The following is a 22,452-nucleotide window of genomic DNA, read 5'->3' on the forward strand; positions in this document are numbered from 1 at the left end:
TTTGTGTGCTTAATTCTATGCAGTTTTATCACGTGTAGGTTTGTGTGTCCACTACCACAGTCAATGCGCAGAGTAATCCAATCTCCAGCAGGACCGCTCCAGCTGTCCTCTTAAACTCAACACTCCTCCCTTCCCGCCTACCACTAATTTGTTCTCCAGTTTCAAACTTTTGTCATTTCAACAATGTTTAGAAATTGCCATGTGTGGTGGCATACACCTGGGACTCCCAGCAACTCCAGAGGCTGAGGCAGGAGGATTACAAGTTCAAAGCCAGCCTCAGCAACTTAGTGAGACCCTGTCTCTAAATAACATATTTTTAAAAAGGTCTGGGGATGTGGCTCAGTGGTTGAACACCCCTGGGTTCAACACACACACACACAGAGTCTAGAAATGTAGACTTTTTTCACCCAGCATAATTCCCTGGAGATTTAGCAACACGATTACATGTCTCTGAAGTCATTCCTTTTAATTCCTGGGTAGTTTTCCATGATATAGATGAAGTATCTTTTTAACAAAAATCTGTACACTGTATGTAAAGGTCATAAAGTGGTTCCTTGTTTGTGGGCCTTGAGCCTCACAGAAGAACCTGGAAAATGAGGATAAAGCCTATGTTTGGCATCAACTCTGAAGAGCATCTGTCATTTCCTGCTGGGTAGGGTAATTAGCTGGGATTATAGGCATCGGCATGTTTTTAGGTTTCATAAAATTGTCTTCCAATAATTTAGGAGGGCAGAAATTATATGCTACTGCAAATAACAGAATGAGATATTACTACACAGATCAGTTCAATAGTGTTTCCCAAATAGTGTTCCCTTGGGAGATAATTGGTAGTTTCACAGCAATGGTTCTTGTAATCCCAGGGGGACACTGAAAATCCACCTGCCCTACACTTATCTTAAAGAATCATGATGCCCATCAGTAGGTTAAGGCTCAGAAAAACTCCCAAAGGAGAGAATCCCATTCCTGTTCTGTTTTGTTTATTGACTAGAGAAGCAAGGTTGTGAGTCAAGAGGGTCTTGTCTCTCAGGGAAGTTTCCAACAACACCACTACCACCCAGCCAAATATATATCACAGACTCTCTAAATTCCAGTTTGGAAAACTCTGGGAGAAATAGATCTATGGGATCCCCAAGTTTATGGCCCTGAAGGCTCTATACCAACTCAGTGATCCCTTGGGCAGATTTCAAGGAAATCCAAATAGAAGTAGAATTTTTATTCTTTTTCAATTTATCTATCTACTTATCTATCTCTTTTTGTACTGGGAATTGAATCCAGGGGTGCTTAACTACTGAGCTACATTCCCAGCCTTTTTAAAAAAAATATATTTTAGTTGTCAATGGGCCTTTATTTTATTTATTTATATGTGATATTGAGAATAGAACCCAGTGCTTCATACATGCTAGGCAAGTGCTCTACCACTGAGCCACAACCCTAGCTTTTTTATTTTTTTATGTTCAGGTAGTGTCTTACTAAGTTGCTGAGGCTGGCCTTGAACTTGCAATCCTCTTGCCTCAGCCTCCAGAGTCACTAGGATTACAGGTGTGAGTCAGTACACCAGACCTCTCTTTTTTTCTTTAATAATCCACTGATTTATAAATGGCTGAATCCTACTCAAAGGCCATAAAACTTTTCAACTCCCCAGAAGCCTCACACTTAGCTCTAGGAGTGTACTTTTGTTTCCTTCTGGGCTGAACCACCTGAAGCAAGGGATCCATACCCTCGAGGCAGCTTGTCCCTGCTGGACCCAAGCTGAGCCCTGGCAGGGAGTAGAATGAGGCTGGCGCCCCTCCACTCCTTCCTCTTAATTTCTTCCCTGGAGCAGCTAGGATTCTGTTTGGCATCAATACAGGTGCTGTTTCTGCAAGGCCTTGGCCTGCCCCATCCCTTTCTGGCCCTTAAGCAGGAAGAGCCAAGTAGCTTTCAGTTCTCCAGATCCAGAGCAAGGGCTAGATCAGACCCAGGAAGTATCACTCAACACCTTCTGTGTGCCCTCCCCAGGAGACAAGAAGGGAGGCCATTGGAGTTGGTTGACTTGATGAAGTGCTTTTTGCAGTCATGACCTGCCCCACAAGCTGGAGCACCAGAGGAGGAGAAGCAGGAGAGACACACCACAGCCCAGATCTGTCCTGAGCTCTGAAGTCCCCTGATCAGGGCAGACGGAGCAAAGACGTAACCACAGGATGTAATGTCAGGCAAAACAGCAGTAGGGGAGACTTTGTGGAGGAGGCAGGATTTGAGAATGTTTTGAAGACTGGGATGTATTTATTCTAGTACCAAACCAGGAGAAGATTAGGGCATGGTGGTGCATGCCTGTAATCCCAGCAGCTCCAGAGGCTGAGACCGGAGGATGGCGAGTTCAAAGCCAGCCTCAGCAAAAGTGAAGTGCTAAGTAACTCAGTGTGATCCTGTCTCTAAATAAAATACAAAATAGGGCTGGGGATGTGGCTCAGTGGTTGAGTGCCCCTGAGTTCAATTCCCAGTACCCCCAGCAAAAAAAAAAAAAAGGCCTGGGCCCTGGTAAAATTGTGAAGGGGTACACCTTGGGCACCTGAAAAATAGGAGTGGAGTGAGCTTCCCCCTATATCAAGTCAGGCCTTAAGCTTTCTCACATCCCAGGCACTGTCCACTCTCAACCTCCTCTGGGAGGAAAGTCAGATAAGCCAGCACCACTGAGGTTCAAAGCCTTGGCTGAGGAATAACCACACTGAGATCCCCAGAGCCTTAACATCCCAGAGGTGGGTGTGATGGTGGGTGTGATGATGGGCTTGATGGTGGGTATGATAGTAGGTATGATGTGGGTGAGGGCAGCTGCTTCTACTCTGAAAATAGTTTGCTGAAAATTCCTTGACATAGGGGTCAGGGGCACAACAGCATCATGTGCAGGACGTGACAGATGGATATAATGGAGGTGAGAATTGATTATAAGATTCCAATTAATGGTGTTTCCTCTTCCCACCCTCCAGGACCCTGTCCTTTCCTCTTGTCCCCAAGTAGGAGATGTGCACTTTAAGAGAAACCCTGAAGGTGAGGGATGGACTGGAGTGTGGTCCCTATAGTAGTGGAATCTCAGGTGCTGAGTCAGATGACAAATAGACACCTGGCTTGGGCTCTCTCTCCTACCCTGGTTATCACACCATGTCCCTAAGACAACTGTCCACCCCAAAGCCAGTTCTGTTTGCTGGGTTACTTCTGCTGTCTCTCAAGAGTGAATAGGGTGGGGGCCACCATCAGAGAAGCTAGCTGGCCAGGCCGGTCCCACGTGGCTGGACATGTGCGGTTCAATGGCCTGCTGAGGCCTAAGCAGAAGGGACAGCCGTGCCTTTCCTGAGACAAGTGGGAAGAAGGTATCAGCCATGGCTGACCGAGCGGTGACCCAAGGCCCAACACAGAGCCAATTAGCAACCACCACAATGGTGGTGGGCTTGCCACAGCTTCCACGGGAGGCCCCATGTGCAGCCGGCGTGTCAGGCCAAGTTAGCACCAGGAGGGCTGAGTGGAGTCCAGCTGGAGGCTGCCTGGTTGGGGGAACATGGGTGATAACGCTTCCCCTGGGCTCTGGGGAGCTGAGCCAAGTGAGACACGAGAATACGCATGCCTCTGCTCGCCGGTGCTGGTGTGGTGTGTGCAGGTGTGTGCTGAGTGTATGTTCACGCACGTTTGTCACTTAGGACCTGCCTGTCATTGGCGTGCCTTCTCGTGTTCCTTTAGCACATTTTAGTGCATGCCTGCTGTGTGCACTGGGAAATCTGGGTCTAAGTAGGCCAAAGTCCCTGCTCTTATGGAGCTTGCATTCTGGTGGGACCGACGGAAGTATCTACTGTGTTGTCAGGCAGTGATAAGTTCTAAAGGAAAGGTTAAGCGGAAGTGGGATGAGTTGCTACTAAGCTGGTGTGGTCAGGAGTTAACCTCTGAGGAGGTGATCTGAATAATAGAGAGAGAGACAGCCTGGTGACTCTGGAGGAGGAGAGCTGTAGACAAGAGCAGAGAGCATGGCCAGAGTGAGATGAGCTGGAATTCTACTATAGGGACCCGGTGGAGTGTGTGGACAGGAGGAAAAGAGAGATGCCATATCTGGTGTGGCACCTGACAACCCAGATTGGGGCAACAGCCCTCAGTAAGAAACTCCTCGCCAGGCTTGGCTCTGAGATCCAGCTCTGACCCCTTCCCTTAGTCCAATCCCATAGCCCAGCACACAGGGGCTTGCCTTGCTCTCACATTCAGCACCTGGACTGTCCCCACAGGGTACCTGCAGTTATTCAGATCCAACTGTGGCATGTGGTGCCCAGCTCCAGGAGATGCCCAGAGAGAACAATTCTTATAGCCAGGCCCCTCCCTGGGACCACCCTGAAACTGGCCTTGAAGCTGCTTCCAAATGGCTAAAGGCAAGGCCATCCATGGTGCCCTGACTTATAGGACTCCACTGGCAGATGGTGGGATAGGCTGACCAGAATCCTGAGCTGGACACTGGAGACCCCAGACCAGGTTCTCTCGGGCCAGACTTCCCCTCAGGGCCGGTCCCAGGCAAATGCTGTAACCAAGGCTGGGCCTGGGAAAGCAGTGGGGGTGTCGATGACCTACCCTCACTGTCCTGAGCCTCCTCCTGTGTGTGGAGGCTCCAGACCCAGCGTAGGCAGGGAAGGACACCTTCTGCTTTGACTTTCATCTACTAAGCACAGCCCAGAACAGAGAGCCCCTTAGTCACAGGAGAGGAGGACCGGGGCTGGCCTCACTTCAGGAGGCCTCAAGAAAAGGTGAGTGGATGTAAGAAAAGGGAGGTGGGAAAAACTGTCATTGCCCTACTAAACCAGACAAAGGCTTGATTTGGGTGTCTACAGAGGATGTCAGGTGTGAAGCCCAGATCTGTGCTGGGTCCTGCATCTGTGGGTTTGCCTGATCTGCGTGTATCTGTGTACAAGTTATTCCACTTCCATCCTGATTGCTTCCATGTCTGAGCAGGTCCCCGTGTGCCTCTTTGCCTGCATGGCTACCTGTGCCCTCTGCATTGCCAGCTGCAGGGGGCCTCTCTGTGTAGTGCCTTTCTGGTGCAGAGTATATGGTTGTGGGTAAGTGAGAGTCTGGAGGTTGGACGCCTGTCAGTCTCTGAAGTCTATTGCGCCTCTACCCCAGCTGACCCAGAGGCTCTCAGAGGAGAAGCTGCTAGCTCAGCTCTCGTCAAGGCTGCAGATGGCCATAGCAAGGAGATTCCAGTGGCTCTTGGGAGATGCCATTCTGTGCTATTGGTTGGCAGAAGTTTGCATTTAGCTTTGTCCCCATCACACACACACACACACACACACACACAGCCATGCAGTTAGCCAGTCAGGGCCCTAAAACCAGTCACACATCAATCTTGGCCTCCTACACTGGCTGTGGCTTCAGACTCACATCCCTCCATTGCCCACTCTGAGAGTGTATGGAGGGTGGTAGGCAGTCTGTGATGGGCAGCTCATCTGGTGTGTTGGGCACAGAGATTCCAGATTGGGATGAAATTAAAAGGTGATCTTTCCCCCCCTCCCAATTTATCAACTCCCACTGGCCACATTTGCATGTGTATATAAGAGAAAGCCTACTCCTATCTCACCTGGCGTCCTCAGCTGACTCTTTGGATGAGAAAGGGGCCCAGAGATTTCTGAACTTCTGCCTCGTGCCAAGCCTGGTGTCTGGCAAGGTTATGGATGAACGGCCATAGGGCCTTGCACGCTGGCTGGTGAAGCAAGATGGAAATGCCTGGAAAATTAACTAAAGAAGCAAGAGAGTCAGGAGGCTGACTCTTGGTGACATAGGCCAGAGAGGAAAAGGGTTAGAGTGTTCTGGAGCAACCGGGAGGGCTTCCTGGAGGCAAGGATGTTAATTGTGTGTTGAAAGACTGTAATAACTGGATACGCCAAGAGAAGGGCACATTGAGTGCCGCCAGGGTAGGAGTGGAAGGGATTTGTTCAGGAGGCAGGGGACAGGATAGGCAAGTTTCTTTAGGTTTCAGAGTCATGATCTGGAGAATCTTGTGTGGGTAGTAGGGCCGGGAAGCTCCAGGGTTTGCTTTTACAAGGTAAGAGTTGGAAAGAGAATGAGGACGGGCAGGCTGGACACATGCTGGCCCCTCCACTGCCAACAACTCTGTAGCCCAATCTGAGAGGCCGGTCGATGTAGGTCTCAGGACTCTAGAGGATCCATGCCTCCTGTGTTCTTCTTTCCCGTGGGTAGTGGTTTCCACTCTGGTTGCCCTGTGGGAACCCTGTGGAAGTGGGGACTTGGAAATCTGCTGACACTGAACCTCATCCCAGGGAGTCTGCTCATGGCTAGGGCTGAGAACCACCAGGCTCCACTTAGACATGATTTAGATAACTAGGGTCATCTATTCAGCCCTGAAACCTCCTCTCTGGGGGAAGTTAGGACAAGTAATTTGCAAGAAACAGATCCTCAACAGTGTGTCATAGAAACCAAGAGTGGGAGACAGCTGGGACAGGAAGGGCCTGGAACTGTGATCAGAAGGCTCAGACCACACCCAATGTCCACTTCCTCCTCACGCACATCAGCTGAGGCTTTCTCAACACAAACTGCTATTGTCACCCACATGGCATAAGTGGTGGCCGTGGGGCTCACAAGCTGCCACTGTGATGGCTGAGTGTCACACACTGCACACAGGCCAATCCAGCTTCTCACAGGGACCCTCTCCAGCAAGTGACCCTTTCACTAGTTTGGGTCAGGGACCCACCCTTCCAAGGGGGATAGTGTGACCTGGCGGAAGGGGCCAGCCTTACAGGCAGGATGGCTCTTGCCCACCATATATGCACTTCTCTGTACCAAGCTCCATGCTGGGATCTGGGGACATGGAGATACACACATTCCCGTGACTTTCCTAGGCAATAATGAGTAAGAGTTCCTGGCAGAGAAGTGGGCTAGGTGTTCATATATAGATTGACCTTGGGCTTGATTTGTGAAGTGGAAGGTAGCACTGGCTACTTCCTGGTCCAGGACCTTCTTACTTTTTTGATCTACTGATCCCCTTCGCAGCCCTAGGAAGGAGGCCAGTTGGTCAGAGAGAGTATTCCCTTTTCTTCTCATCAGAAGTTCCTGTCAGGGGAGACCACCTGGAGCTGCTTGCATATAGGCTAGGAGACAGTCAGGCCTGGATTTCAGTGATCTGCATTATGTTAATGACAGAAGCGACTGTGATGCCTCTCTCCTGTCCTGGCTAATAAGGCTGTTTCCAAGAGGCACTCCAAGCCCAGGCCACCTGGACTTCCACCAGCCAGCTGCTCCCCAACCCTAACCCACCCCACCAGGCTGCAGGACCTGGAAAGTGCTGCTCAGGAGCTCTGGTGTGTGTGTGTGTGTGTGTGTGTGTGTGTGTGTGTGTGTGGAGAGAGAGAGAGAGAGAGACTGAATATTGGTAAGAGAAAAATTCTGACATGTCCTAAATATAGTTACAGTCTAAGAATGTAAGAGAAAAGAGGTAAGAGAAACTATTTGGCTAACCCCTTCAGATCAAACAAAGAACCTGCTCCACATCCCCAAGAGTATTTGAAACCCTTAACATAAAACCCGAGAGGACAACTGTCAAGGAGTCATCACACCTTGTGTACAACCCCGACCAATCCAGGAATGACAAGTTCTCCTTACACATTAACCTACTGCCTCCAAAATTTTGTCTGCTTCGTGTTGTTCTGCCCTTCTTATCTACAGCCAAGGAAGTTCCAGGGTAAGCAATTGATTCTTTCTTTTCCCAAAATTATCATTATAAAATACTCTGGTTTAGATCTCATGGACATTTTCCCAACTGCTACCAACATGCTGCTCGTGGCTTAGGGAATTTGTCCCAGGACTCTTCCTTTCTTCCAGACTAGCATTTGTTACAGCTCAATAAATCCTTTTATTTCAGAGATCTCTCAGTGTCTAGAAATTTGATTTAACAACTTGCTGGGGTCTTACATCCCCCATCAGATTCTTTCTTGTCATGTCTCCTCTCAGGCCTGGCAGCTTAGCTGAAGATAAAACTGAGGCAATTAATAGAGCCTTTGAGGACTTGTCACTGGAGAGCTCTTTAACTCAGACACCTGAGTTGGGGCCCCAAGCATGTGACCAGGATGGGGGAGGGTACCCAGACTGGGAAGCAGCTGCTTGAGTGGGAGCAGAGACATAGTGTAGAAACAAGGTCAGGGTCGGGAAGCTTAGACAACTAAGACATACAGATGCTGTGGACACAGTCGCAGTCATTGCTTTTCATGGTTTGAGCTTTGTCTCTTACTAGAATTTTGTTCTGGCTACCCTACCCTGCTGTGGAATATGAAACAAACCTGCTAACTACATGAACTATTACAGGAAAAAATACCCCCTAGGATATGGGGACATCAAAAGAGGACATCTTGTTGTAACATGGTGGTATGTATTGGGCTTGGAGTGGGATGGGCGGGAACATGTCTCCTTAAATCTGCCCAACCCCCAACTTCTGTGAAGAAGCCCGGGAGCTGGCAGAGACAAGTCAGGTCTAGGCAAGAATCACAAAAGAGGAATAAGGCTTAGAAGGAAAGAGGGGCCTGGGTCTCCAAGCCTGTCAGCCTGTGTCTGACTTCATGGTGTCTTGTGCCTGTGTCTGACTTCATGGTGTCTTGCACAACAACAATTACCTGGTCAGTAAGAGGCAGCACAGGCCCAGAAGCTGAGGTGAATCCTGACCACAGCTGTGTGTAATGTGTATGTGATGGGTGTGATGTGTGTGTGTGTGTGCTCTCAGGGCCTCCCTACTTGGCCTTCACTCTTAAGACTGGCAGTAAGTCCCCAGTTATGTCTATAAAACTCTTCCAGGAGGCCACCAACCCTACCCTAGCTGTGGTCTGTGCCAGCTCCTCGGATGGCCACTAGAGGGCAGCAGCCAACACAGCCAGGTGATGGGAACTTTGACCTCGGGATCTTGGTCTTATTCAACACAACTGTCTTTCTAGACCCTAGAGATGATCCGGCCCTGTTGGGTTGAGCCCTGGGACCACAGATCCAACTAAATGCCCATCCAGGCTTTGAGTGCAGTGAATTTTGAGGGAATGTGAGAAGACAAAATAGTGAAAACATTGGAGACCAAACCAAAGGTGACTAAAACTGGACTCCTCTGGTGTATTCACTAGTTCCTGCAAGGATAAAGACAGAGGGAGGAAAGGATGAGCCCAGGAGTCCAGGCAGCCGCATAGAGATAAGGCAGGACCCAGCCCGCTAGCCAAAAGGCACGTGTTGGGTAGACAGGCAGAATCACCTGACCGCAAAGATTGGTGACTTGAGGATACAAAGGAAAATCATATGGTTTCTGAAACCAGGCTTCCCACATTCAAATCTCCTCTAAGCACGAGGTGTGTGACTTTGAACTTTTCTGGGCCTCCATTTCTCATCTGTAAGATGGAGACAACAGTAGTAATGTCACTGGCTCAGCAGGTCTTTTAACTCACTCAGGATAGAAATCAAACATGGCTTTTACATGGAGAGGGTTAAAAAGAATCATTTGTTGCATTGATTAGTTAAGTAAGATGGTTGTCTCATAGGCAAGCATCCATCCTCATAGGCAGAATAGCAGACAAGTCAAGGGGTGAATAGCATTTATACATTTGGGGGCTGCAAATTAACATATACATAAGCTATGGGGCAATTTCTTATTGTATCTGTCCAATTTAAACTTGGTCAAAAATGTTTACACGTTTCAAAATGTGCCTAAAATTGTGTTAGTTCTCCCCTAACTACCCTCCTGGGCATATCTTTTAACACAGAAATTCATGTAAATGAGGATTACTGTTAGATAGGTAAAGGTGTTGTGATCAGACATATTTGCATCAGGTTTTATGTTTTCTGTTGTTTATCTTGAACAATGGAAGTATTTAGGTAGGGTTTTACCATTCATCTTAAGCACAAAGCATGCAGGCCTTTCCTTTTGTCTCTGACTTGAACTTCAATCCTCTATTCCTGTTTCTGCCACTTATCTTAAACATAGAGCATGTAATGCCTTTCTTTTAATCATCACCAATTTCTTTTCTGGTACTGGGGATTGAACCCAGGGGTGGTCTACCACTGATATACATACCCAGCCCTTTCAATTTTTTATTTTGAGATAGGTTCTCACCAAGTTGCCTAAGCTGGCCCCAAACTTGTGATTCTCTTACTTTAGCTTCTGGAGTTGCAGGGATTATTGTCACTTAACTCTTGTCACCAACTTTTAACCCTATGCGCCTGCCTCAGTACTATCTCCTATACTAGATGTGTTAATTCATCCTCACTCGGAATGGTGGCACAGAGCACTGTGACTGCTAGCACATCTTATCTTCTGTCCTTAATCTTAGTTAAAAAGTCAAGAAGTGTGATGTTGACATAGTTAGTTTTCCCCAGGCCCCCTCATGAGATTTTTTGGGAGTTGGTCCCCACATGCAGATATTACATGGTAACATATGAATGTAAGTAAAAATTAAAAGAATATGTGTAGTTACTAGGGCCTGTCAAAGATTAAATCAACAATCTGGTCAGGATTTCTGAATCTACAAATCCTGTCATTGTTGAAATAAGTCCCTTGAATTGAGTGTAGGTCCCTCCTGCTCTCTTCTCTTTCTCTCCTTTAAGCAAGGCCTGGGCTTGCTGCTCCCCAGCCTGACTCCCTGCTAGGCATGGTCCCAAGGAGCCTCCTGATTCCTGCCCTGTCATGTTGGGCTGGATGGAACAGATAGGAGCCAGTTGCTTTTACTTCTCACTGCTTGCTTCTCGTGGCTCTCAGGAAATTATGGCTCTCTCTTCCTGTCTCAGAGAAAATTTGGTTCCTTAGTTCTGATTCCCATGGCCAGTCTGCAATCTTAAAACTGTGGGGCAATGAAAGTGTCCAGATCTAGAGTAACAGCGCTGGCTGGCTTAGTCTAGGGTAAATGTTCCCACCCTCTGGAGCCTCAAGTTTCTGGAATGGGATGGAGGATGCTTTTCTATTTTTTCCTTTCTGGAGAGATATTTAAAGATCAATTAAGAATTTATCATGCCTCTATTCATTGATGCTTCTGTGATGCTTCTGTGTCTCAAATATAAACTGCCTAGAAGAAAAGATCTGAGAATGAAGCTACCCTGTTGGGCCAATCAGGAACGACCAAGTCACATGATCCAAGGTTATCCCTCTTCCTTCTCAAGTACCACACTGGCTTTTCTCACAAAGTGATTGGGTAACAACAGAAAATTTGAGACATCCTAGTAGATCTTTTAATCATCACCAATTTTAATGTGGACATTTAAAATTTTTAAACTATGAATAGGTGATATATTTACATAGCTCAGTGTTTTAAGGATATAAAAAGACATACAGTGGGAATGCTTTCTTCCACTCTTGAACTCCACTCCTTCTCTTCATAGGAAAATGTATGTATTTTCATTATGGTAAACTATACATGATGCAAAACTTATAATTTTAATGTTTTTTTTGAAGTATACAGTTCAGTAACAGTAAGCGTGCATTTATTGTTCTGCAGCTATCACCACTATTCATCTCCAGAACATTTTCCTCCCCAAATGGAAACTCTACCCACTAAACAATAAGTCCCTATTGGCCGCTGTCCCCAACCCCAGGAAACTGTCATTCTATTTTCTGTCTTTATAATTTTGACTACTACAGGAACCTCACAGGAGGGAACCATACAATGCTTGGCGTATTTATTTAAAATAATATCTTCAAGGTTTGTCTCTCAAGTAATTGGCTTTTTTTCACTTAACATAATATCTTCAAGGTTCACATACATATGTTGTAGCATATGCCAGAATTTCACTTATTTTTTTTTAAGAGAGAGAGGGAGGGAGGGAGGGAGGGAGAGAGAGAGAGATTTTAATATTTACTTTTTAGTTTTTGGTGGACACAACATCTTTATTTTATTTTTATGTGGTGCTGAGGATGGGACCCAGCACCCCATGCATGCCAGGCGAGCACGTTACAGCTTGAGCCACATCCCCAGCCCAGAATTTCACTTATTTATAAGACTAAAGAATACTCAGTTGTATATACATGCCACCTTTTCTTTATCCTTTTATCTATCAGTGAATATTTGTGTTGTTTCCACTTTTTGCCTATTATGACTAATGCCACTATGAACAGTGGTGTACAAAGTCTCTACTTTCTCAATTCTTTTGCTTATATACCCCAAAATGGAGTTGCTGGATCCTATGGTAATTTTGACTTTTTTATGCATCAAAATGTGATGCTGATAGGAAAAAGCATACCAGAATCCTTTTATACACACTTTATTTTGTACGCCTGTCTCTGCCACTAGATGGGGAACTTTTAAACAAGAACTTCCTTCCTCTTGATCCTTCAGCAACTCTTCCAGAGGGTTGGTAAGCGCAGACCATGCAGTTAGCATCCTGCGTTCTCATCATTGAGCAAGGTGCAAGCGACACAAAGGTACAGAAAGAATCTACCCCCAAAGAACTGAGCCTCTATATAAAGGTCGAGTTAGGTCTGAGGGTGACCAATTAAAAGCACTCCAACTCTTGACTGTGAGACTTCATAGATGTGTGACCTGGAGCAAGGTAACCCAAACTTCCATGCAGAAAATGATTCGCATCATTGGATCAATTTCCGTCACGAACATGGAGCCTGGCCTTTTGCACAGCGCCCGGCACTTGTAAGGCAATCAATAACTTCGTCCTTGTTACCTGCGATAGCGAGAGAAAGCCTAGTGGACAACCTGCACTCTGAGCTACTGTAAGAGTGCCTCCTCTTCTCTGCTCCTGGGGACTGTCCCGCGGACAAAAGAAACAGCGGAGAGCAAGAGCGGCGCCGAGGCGGCAGCAGCGCTTGGTCCTCCGAGCCGGCGGGCGGCGCTAGTGCGGACCTGGCCGGGGGCGGCGCTCGGGCCGGGCTCCTCTCGGCGACCGCGCACAGCCGTAGGCCGTCCGCGGGGCGGGGACGCGGCGGCGGTGGCGGTGGCTCCGTGTTGTCGGAGCCCAAACGCGCAGGCCCGTCCCGGCGGCCGCTGGGCGGGCGGGGTGGGGGCGCCATGTGGTTCATGTACATGCTGAGCTGGCTGTCGCTCTTCATCCAGGTGGCTTTCATCACACTGGCCGTCGGTGAGAGTGCGCGACCCTGGCCCTTGCGGGCTTCCGCCCCGGCATTGGACTTGCCAGGGGTCACTTCGCGGGGGGTCTGGAGCGAGTTGGGGGTCCCTGCTCAGCGCCCCCGACCTTCGTCGTTTCGCACCCCCAGCCCTCCATGTCCTGCCACTCTCGGCTAAGCCCAGCCGGTTGGCCTGACCGCGCGTCCTGCCAGGTGTCACAAAGTCCGCTTGGCAGTGCCAGATTGACTGAAGTGCCCTCCCTGCGCTTGTTTACCGCTTAACCGCTCCCATCCTCGCGGGCCCACCTTGCCCAACTTTCCCCAACACTTGCTGTTGCCTTGTTTCCTCTGCCCCTTTGTACTTGCTGCTCTCCGCCTTTGATGCTCTGTTCCCTTGTGTCCCCTTCCTACTCCATCTCAATTAAGATCTTACCTTCTCCTGAAAGCCCTCCAGGATTTGGTGATCCGGTAGTGCTCAGTCCTTGCCCTAAAGTAGCTTTCTTACATTGGGCTAGTCTGACTCTTCTCCCTACTTGTTCCCACCTCCCCTCAACCTGGTCAGGAGGGTTCTTGTCTGTCTTGTTCTACTGTATTCTCAGCACTCAGCCTAGCACCTGGCCCATATTAAGTGCCCTGAAGAGATTTATTGAATGAGTGCATGAAATTATGTTCTCTGGGCCAGAGGTTAGCATTGCGCTGAGGAGTCCCATGCCGGCTTCCATTCATTCTTACGAAATTTCTCCTTAGTTGCTCCAACAAGGTTCTGCTTCTCCAGACTTGTAAGGGCAACATGTGGATTGTTTGATTTGTTCCTTAGTTTCTGGAGTCTGTGAGGGTTGGTGGGGAACTGGCTGCTGAAAGGGATGACCAGGATGGCAGAAGTCACCCTGGCTGATGTTCTCCCTGTTTGTTCCTCTCCTCATTCCCCAGCGGCTGGTCTCTACTACCTGGCAGAACTGATAGAAGAATACACAGTGGCTACCAGCAGAATCATAAAATACATGATCTGGGTAAGTGGCAGCTTTCCCCAATATTCCCCTTGTTCTTGTCTAGCTCAAAAGCAGGAAGTGGGGAAAATTTGGCTTGGATGATGAGAGCCCTGTCTGTGACCTGTCTTTTGGGTCTGCACTCCTGAGCCCAGATTTGGGCTTGCCACTTGGCCTCCTTCCCCAAGTGGCACTGCAGACCTTGTTCTCTGTTCCTAAGGTGACAGCTGAGTGGACATCCTCTGTTGACAGGCCTGTGACTTTGCCTTTGCTTAGCTGTTTTTCACTGTTTCTGGCTCCTTGCTCTGTCCCCAGCATTTAGAACTTACAGGAACCTTAAGGACAGTTTTGAATGCTTGCTCAATGCTGTCTTTCTAATGGGATTGAGTGATTTGTCCTAAGGGGAGCACCCACACACACACCACGCGTGCCTCATGGGAGGCTTCTCTTCCTGGATACGGTCTGTGCTATTGATGCCAAGGCCACAGGAGTGATTGCTTGCTGACAGATTTCCTCCAGCTGCAGGAGAGACTGGGGGTACATCTGGACAGGAAGAGTCCATTGCCACTCAAGCCTCCTGGGGTCATCAGCTGCTTCCATTCTGGACATGGCCTGGTGTTGGAAGTTAGTGGTGGAGACAAGACTGTAGCCCTTAGCTCTGGGCTCAGAGGCCCGGCATGTGGGTGTTGGTGCAGGAATTAGACCTTCCTTCAGCCAACTGTCACTTGTTAAGCACTGACAATTACACCTCCTTCAGAACATTTCTCAAATTGTGGGCACAATTCATTATTGAGCTGTATAATCAGTTCAGTAGGTTGGGATCAGCATTTAGGAAAAAAAAAAATGGAATGGGGCTTGAAGTGTAACCCAGTGGTGGAGTGTCTGCATAGCATGCATGAGGCCCTGGGTTTGATCCCCAGCACCAAAAAAGGGAAAAAAGAAAAGGAAAGACTAGTATTAAATTTGAACTCTGATCATATATATGTATGTGTGTGTTGGGGTCACTGTAGTACATTTTTCTTACTTTGGATTGTTGTCAAAGAACTTCAAGGGTTGATGATGTAGCTCAGTGATAGAACATTTGCCTAATGTGCATGAGGCCCTGGGTTCAGTCCTCAGCACTGTAAAAAGAAAAAAAACGCAAAAAAAAAGTTTTGAGAAATGGCATTTAAAGAAGCTGCCCTTTGGGAGTTGAGAGTCTAGCTGGGGAAACCAGGCCTGTGACTATAAATGAGGAGATTAAAGTATGAACCTAGTGCTACCCATAGGCAACTGGGGTTAGAGAGTCTGGGCAGGCTGTGTGGAAGGGCTTCCTGCATCGAGTGCTTCTTTTTTTTTTCCAGTTCTCCACAGCTGTGCTGATTGGGCTCTATGTCTTTGAGCGTTTCCCCACCAGCATGATTGGCGTAGGCCTCTTCACCAACTTAGTCTACTTTGGCCTCCTCCAGACCTTCCCCTTCATCATGCTGACCTCGCCTAACTTCATCCTGTCATGCGGTGAGAGAGGACAGAATTGGGGAGGCAGCTGACATGGTTGAATAAATATGCCCATCTCAGTCCTGAGTACTGAAGGGGATACAGAGAAGGAAGCAAGCCACAAAGTCCTTCAGGAGGCAAGGCTGGTTGGGCAGATGGACTTCTCAGTCTTGAGGCCCCTAGACCCTGACTTAGCCCCATTGCCTGGAATTTTTGGGGGGTGGAGGGCTTAGGCTGGGAGGGCCTTTCCAAAGAGGTAAGTTTGAAGAAGGATTTGGGAAGGGGGAAGATGATGTAGATTGGCAGAGGCAGGGCTCTCCAATGAGTAGTCCCAGCCTCAGAGAAACCACTTTGGCCTGAAAAGCCTGAGGCCCTATCTTGAGAGGTAGGCAGCTTCCCATCTAGTCCTTTGGCCTAAAGTCATGATTAAGACTGGAGCCTTGCCAGGCATAGAGGTGCACACCTGTAATCCCAGCAGTTGGGGAGGCTGAGGCAGGAGGATTGTAAGTTCAAAGCCAATCTCAGCAATTTAGCTTAGACCCTATCTCAAAATAAAAAATGAAAAGGGCTGGGGATATGGCTCAGTGGTTAAGCACCCCTGGGTTAAAAATCCTTAGTACCAAAAAGAAAAAAAGACTGGAGCCTCAAAGGACTGTGAGCCTCCTGCAGACAAGGGCCTGGTGCAGATGTCTCTTGGGGACTACCTTTTCAAGTCAGTGGTTGCAGCTCCTTTGAAGTTGAGGACCCCTGCTTTCTTGCCTTTGCCCTGCCACCACTTTCTAACTTTGTGTAGTCATGTCCCCTTCTCTGGGCCTTAGCTACTCGATCTGTTTGGAGGTGATACTTCTGACAGGACTTTTGGGAAGGAAATTCATTTGGCACGTAGTAGATGATTATAGAGGTTTACAGGTGTTCATGGAGAAGGTTTTAGAAAGTTTTTCATCACAAGGTTTGCTGTTTCTTCTGCTAATTATATTGATCAGCCTAGCCTTGGGTCAGGGTATAAGACAGAGACGGGGGTTGTTTTAGAGCTACTTTTCTATTTCTGTGGAAAACTTTGAAAGAGATTATTATCCACAGGTAGGGCTCAGTAGTAAACTAGGACTGATCTCTTCCCTGAGTGCCTTGGTGTGATTTCACTGTAAAATTTCTTCATCAGGGTTTTTTGTGGGATTCCTGACTCCTCTGGCTTCCTTTATCATTCCCCCAGCCTACAGCCTGCCATTTAGATGCCCAAGATAGTTTTTCCAAAAAAAAAATTTTTTTTTTAAATTTATTTTTTGGTACCGGAGATTGAACCCAGGGGCCAAATTGCTGAGGCTGGCTTTGAACTTACGATCCTCCTGCCTCAGCCTCCTGAACCCCTGGGATTACAGGCATGCACCATTGTGCCTGGCTAGATTTTTTTTTTTTTAATATTTATTTTTTAGTTGTAGTTGGACACAATTACTTTATTTATTTATTTATATGTGGTGCTGAGGATCAAACCCAGGGCCTCGCATGTGGTAGGTGAACACTCTACCGCTGAGCCACAACCCCAGCCCTAGATTTTTTGTTTTAATGGTACTGAGGTTTGGACCCAGGGGCATTCTACCACTGAGTTATATCCCCAGTTCTTTTTATTTTTGAGACAGGGTTTTACTATGTTGCCCAGGTAGCCTTGAACTTTTGATCCTCCTGCCTGAGCCTTCTGAGATTCTGGGATTTTCCAAAAGCTCTTGTGGGCACAGGGCATTGTCCTGTCTTCAGTTTCCTTTAGCCTTAGCATATGTCTAGGCAAGCAGAGCTGTGGTCATCATCTTAGAAGGGGTGAGGCAAGGGGGTAGAAAAGAGACATGGTAGTTGCTGTGAGGGGTGTGTGAGGAGGTTCAGATTCAGGGGACATATTTTTTCTAATGCCTACCCTTCATCTCCACATGGGAACAGTTAGGGACACCTAACTCTGAGTAACCTCTCTCCAGGATCTACTTGCTTGCTCTTTTTCATAAACTTAGTTGCACACTAAAGAGGTGTGTGTGGGACCAGAACATATCAGACTAGTTGCCTCCCTCTGGGGTAGGATGGGCAAGGACCCCCTCCCTAGTATTTTGAGGAACCATATGATTATACCTCAAAGTGTCTACAAACTAGGGCCTTTTACTCTCAAGGAATAAGGGCCCCTTTACTTGAGTTGACCATTTCTATGCTTCTCAGTTTGGATTAGAATTTCTTAAAGGTCTGGTCTGCATAATCATGTTTTCCTTCTACCTACTGCCTATAGGAGAGTTTTCTTTAGAACTCATATTCAATAAAAACCAAGTTCGTGCTGAGTGTGTTGGCACACACCTATAATCACAGCTACTTGGGAGGCTAAAGAAGGATTACAAGTTCAAGGTAAGCACTGGGCAACTTAGCAAGATCCTGTCTCAAAATAAAATTTAAAAAAGCCTGAGGATGTAGCTCAATGGTAGAGCACTTGCTTAGCATGCATGAGGCCCCAGTACTGCAAGAAAACATCCACTACTAAAAAAAAAAAAAAAGTTTCATTGCAACCAGGCTTTGTGTTATGTAACACAGAATCCCCTTTTTATTAACATGCTAGAACTTTCTTACCTATTTTCTGACTTTACTCATGATGTTCTCTGCATTGAACAGGTTGGGGCTGATTCTCCCATCTTTTTTTGGCAGGGGGTAGGGGTGCTAGGGATTGAACTCAGAAGTACTTTACCACTGAGCTACATCCCTTGCATAGTTTTTGTTTTGACACAGGGTCTTGCTAATTTGCTGAGGATTTTGCTGAGTTGCCGAGGCTGCCTTGAACTTGTGATTCTCCTGCCTTGGCCCCCTGCATCTCTGGGATTAAAGGTGTGGTCCACCACACCTGGCTGATCCTCCCATCTTGACAGATGAGCAGCTGAGTTCTAGACAGGGATATACTGGGTCAAAGCCATACTCTGAGTTGAGTGCAAAATCAGGAGTGAGACACAGGGCCCCCAAATCTCAGGGCCTTTGGAAGCTTATGAATCCTGTTTTACATTATGCCTCCCAAGCTGACTGACTCTTCCTTCCCTTAACAGGACTAGTGGTGGTGAATCATTACCTAGCATTTCAGTTTTTTGCAGAAGAATATTATCCTTTCTCAGAGGTAAGAAGTACATAGCATATGCAGCTAGTAACAGGAATGGGGGAGTAAAGGGAGTAAGCATGATTTGCTTTATAAACTTAGCTATGATCCAAAACTGAGTACATTGAGGGATCATGTGTTTTAAAAAAACAAAACATGGTATAGATGATTTTTGAAAGCAGTGTGGCTGAGAAACAGAGGGATCCCTTTGGCTGAGGTGGGGAAGATACTGCATTCCCCAGTGAGTCCTAAGGGTACCCTGATGGGGTCATCTGAGGCCCTGAAGGGACACTGGGTTGGCCTTGTCTGACTCAGACCTCACAGGACAGGGGTGGGCTGTAGTTCTGAGCCCCAGACCCCATCATGGCCTGCCAGGGTTTTCTTCCAGGATTGCTCCATACCTTACAGCTCCAGGTTGAAGCCCCAGGGAAGGACAAGGTCATTTCTTTGGGAATGTGGCCTTTCACTATTGAATCATCTCTAGGTCTGAGAATGTCCAGACCCTATTTCCTGGCCCCTAGCCCTTGCAGAGATTAGGGACAGGCCTTGTTTCCACTTAGCCACCTCTCTAATACCCATGGTGGCCACACCTAGCCTGCTCTTGCTGCCTCCTGGACATCCTCTTTTCAGTCTTTCTTGTTGCCAGGTCCTGGCCTATTTCACTTTCTGCCTGTGGATAATCCCTTTTGCATTTTTTGTGTCGCTCTCGGCTGGGGAGAACGTCCTGCCCTCCACCATGCAGCCAGGAGGTGAGAAGGGGTCTGTAAGGGCCAGGTGGGGGGATGCCAGCAAGGCCTGAGTTGGCTGAAGGCACCTGAGCCCAGCCCTATGATGAGACACTGGGGCTCTGGGTTGGGAGAGCTGTGTGTACACACATACACACTCTGATATTCATCTCCCTGCCTGTGTCTCCACAGATGACGTGGTCTCCAATTACTTCACCAAAGGCAAACGGGGCAAACGCTTAGGGATCCTGGTTGTCTTCTCTTTCATCAAAGAGGCCATTCTACCCAGTCGTCAGAAGATATACTGACCTTCCTGGGGAGGGGATGTGGAAGCAAGATCAGGAGAGTCAGGCACCTGGACCTCTGTTCTAGGTAGGGGCCAGGATCCTGGAAGGCACCTTCTACCGGCCCTGGCTTCCCTCCCCTCAATTCTGAAACTCCATCCCACCCTCCTCAGGGTACTCAGCTTGGCTCGGATCTGATGCTGCTGGACTGTCTCCTTCACAAGGCACCAGGGAGGGTGGCAGAGCCTGCTCAGCCAGGAGGTCCTCCCCTCTCTCTCCTGAGGAGAGTTGGGAGGTTCTGGCTCAGGCAGGGCAGGGTCTGTGAAGCTGGAGAGCAGTTGGTGACAAGTTCTCTGGGCAGATGGCCATAGGGAGGGGCCATGTCTTGGTACCCAAGAGAAATGGTTTTTGCTGTTGAACTGTGATTTTTGTCCAATTGCTGATTCCCATTTGAATAAAGATTCTAGGTGGCACTGTTTGCCTTAATACCCCCAAAGTTCACCTTCCTTTCTCCCTGCTAATCTTCTGCCTGGACTAGACTAGTTGTCTGCTCCAGGGACTCTTCTGGGTCTGGGTCTTGGTCTTATCCTCACAAAGGAATTCTTCTTGTGGCCCTTAGTGGGAAGGGGGCGGAGATGAGGAATAGAACCTGGGCAGGGAGTTTGAGGCAGCCTTTCTTATGCACCTGTCTCATCTGGGTCTTTTCTCCCTGAGGCTCTGGCAAGCTGGGGATAGGAGATAGTTTAGAACTGGGTTAAATTTTCAGAATAACATCTACAGTACTCTATTTATAAGTCTTCCTCTGAGGAAAAGGAGTGGTTTCTGGTTGAATTCTATTCCAGGCTCAAAGAAAAAAATAAAAACTGGCTTCCAGGCAGCCTGGGCTCTAGCCTGTTTTTTAAGAAATGGGGTTGGTGGGAGAGGCTGTTTGTTGCTCCAAGAGCACACAGGTCTGGTACTCTTCTGTGTGCTGCTGGCCTCCAGGGAGATGATCTCTGCCTTCTAAGAAGGCAGGCCAGGTCTCAGGCACAGACCAGCATCTGTTGACCTTGCACTCCAACTACAGTGCCTTGCAAGTGCTCAACAGTACATATTGGAATGAAGTCCCCATGAGAGCCATCACTGGCCATGTCCTATACCTCACAGTGAGGCTGCAGGTGCAGAAATATACTGCACATGTGTTATCTTTAAACCACTGGGGAGACCCTGTGCTTGGAAATCTTTCCTGTCTATATCATGCCTGAAGTCCCATCATAGCCCTTCATTTCCTTGACTTTAGCATTTCCATTCTCTTAAAATGCCAGCCTTCCCCGTTCCCTGGGAGGACTAGCACATTTTGGTCTTCTTTGGATGCAGGTGAGATTCCCAGGCCCTTTTCTGCTATGCAGACAAGGACAGACACGGTAGAGGGCACGAGGCCAGCATCTTCCTCATTGATGGGCTGAAAGCTGGCCCTACTCTCCCTTGCTGTCCACTTCTTTATTCCTCATCCTGATGATGTGGCTTCACTCCCTCTGTTTACTGCTGGTCAGCGCTCTCCTATGGGTGGCCAGGGTTCTTCATGGGCTAAATCCAGCAGACGCTTTATGCCTTATCTTACTGGATCTTGACAGCAGCTGACATGTCTGATCACCACCTGCTTCATAAATCACACTTCCTGGCACTTCTGTGGCTGGTTATCCCTCTGCCTCTCAGGCTGCTTCTTTTAGTCTCCTATGTAGGCTTCTCTGCTTGCCCTGTGTATGCTGGGGTCTTTCAGGATTCTGTTGTGGGTTCCCTGGGGGAGCACATCCAGGTTGATGGCTTCAGAGATTCTGCCAAGGAACTAAGAGTTGACCTCCATCCCCAGCATCCCTCCTGATTTGAATCATAGTTCTGCTGCCTTCTGGGTTCACAGACCCAGAAGGCACATAGCCCAGTTGGCACTTGTTGCTATCTCTGCAAAACTGCCCCTGTGGGGTACCTGTCTTGGTCTCAAGATCACTCAGGAGCCAGACAGGAAACTTGCTTTCTCTTTCTGCCCTTCATGTCCAATCTCTAAAAATTGTCAAGTTTGTCTTCTTAACATCTCTTGATTTGAGCCACTCCCACTGTCAGCTTTTACCTTCTGACAGCCTCTGACCTTTTCTCTATCCCATGGCTAGCCAGAGTTTTCTTTCTAAAATGCACAGTTGGATCAAGTCACTCCCTGACCTACAGCCTTCCATGGCTCCTCACTGCCCTCAGGATAAAGTCCAGACCCCTTAGCATGGCTTGTGAGACTCCTGGTATTCTGATCCCTGCTTCCCTCTCTGGCCTTGTCACTGGCCTTCTTGCACTCTGGGTTCCCGCCTCCTGTATGCAGAGATGCCATGGCTCTCGTGCCACTTTGATTCTCCTTTCCTCCATTTACTTTGGTACTTTGTCAAGTCTCAATTAAGATTTTACTTCCACCAAGGAGCTTTGAATGCCCTATCTTCCACCAGCCCCACCCCAGCACACCACACAGATCACTCTGGGCTTATTTGCCTGCTTTATGGTCTGTCTCCCCACTAGACTGTAAGCTCCTTGAGGGCAGGAACAGTTGTCCTTGAATTTTTGTATCAACAGTGCCTGGTTTGGTACCTGGCACATAGAAAACACTCAATAAATGTTTGTTTAATGAATGAATTGTGATGTGCGCACGGGGGTTTCAGGGGACCTGGGATGGCTTCCTGGAGGAAGTACAGGTGTTTTCATAGTCTCACATCAAAGCCACTGATCTCACTGAACTCTAGAAACCTCTGGCAGTAGGAGTAAGGGATGGCAGCTCATGTGGTAGGAAGCCCATGACCAGGGTGTGACATATTAG

The 22,452-nt window shown here is 48.0% G+C and overlaps 1 protein-coding gene across 1 annotated transcript; it reads left to right on the plus strand.

Annotated features, from left to right (window-relative positions):
* The first annotated feature begins 12,910 nt into the window (after positions 1-12,910).
* Tex261 (testis expressed 261) lies at positions 12,911-22,267 on the plus strand. Its single transcript, XM_046432360.2, has 6 exons — positions 12,911-13,062; positions 13,979-14,058; positions 15,378-15,531; positions 18,567-18,634; positions 19,260-19,362; positions 19,531-22,267. Exons 1-6 carry the CDS (start codon positions 12,993-12,995, stop codon positions 19,644-19,646), a joined length of 591 nt encoding a protein of 196 aa, XP_046288316.1. The 5' UTR covers positions 12,911-12,992; the 3' UTR covers positions 19,647-22,267.
* The last annotated feature ends 185 nt before the right edge of the window (positions 22,268-22,452 follow it).

This window comes from Marmota monax, unplaced genomic scaffold, assembly GCF_021218885.2.
Source record: "Marmota monax isolate L192 unplaced genomic scaffold, Marmota_monax_Labrador192_F-V1.1 WCK01_AAM20220418_F8-fsc00106, whole genome shotgun sequence".
Classification (NCBI taxonomy): Eukaryota; Metazoa; Chordata; class Mammalia; order Rodentia; family Sciuridae; genus Marmota; species Marmota monax.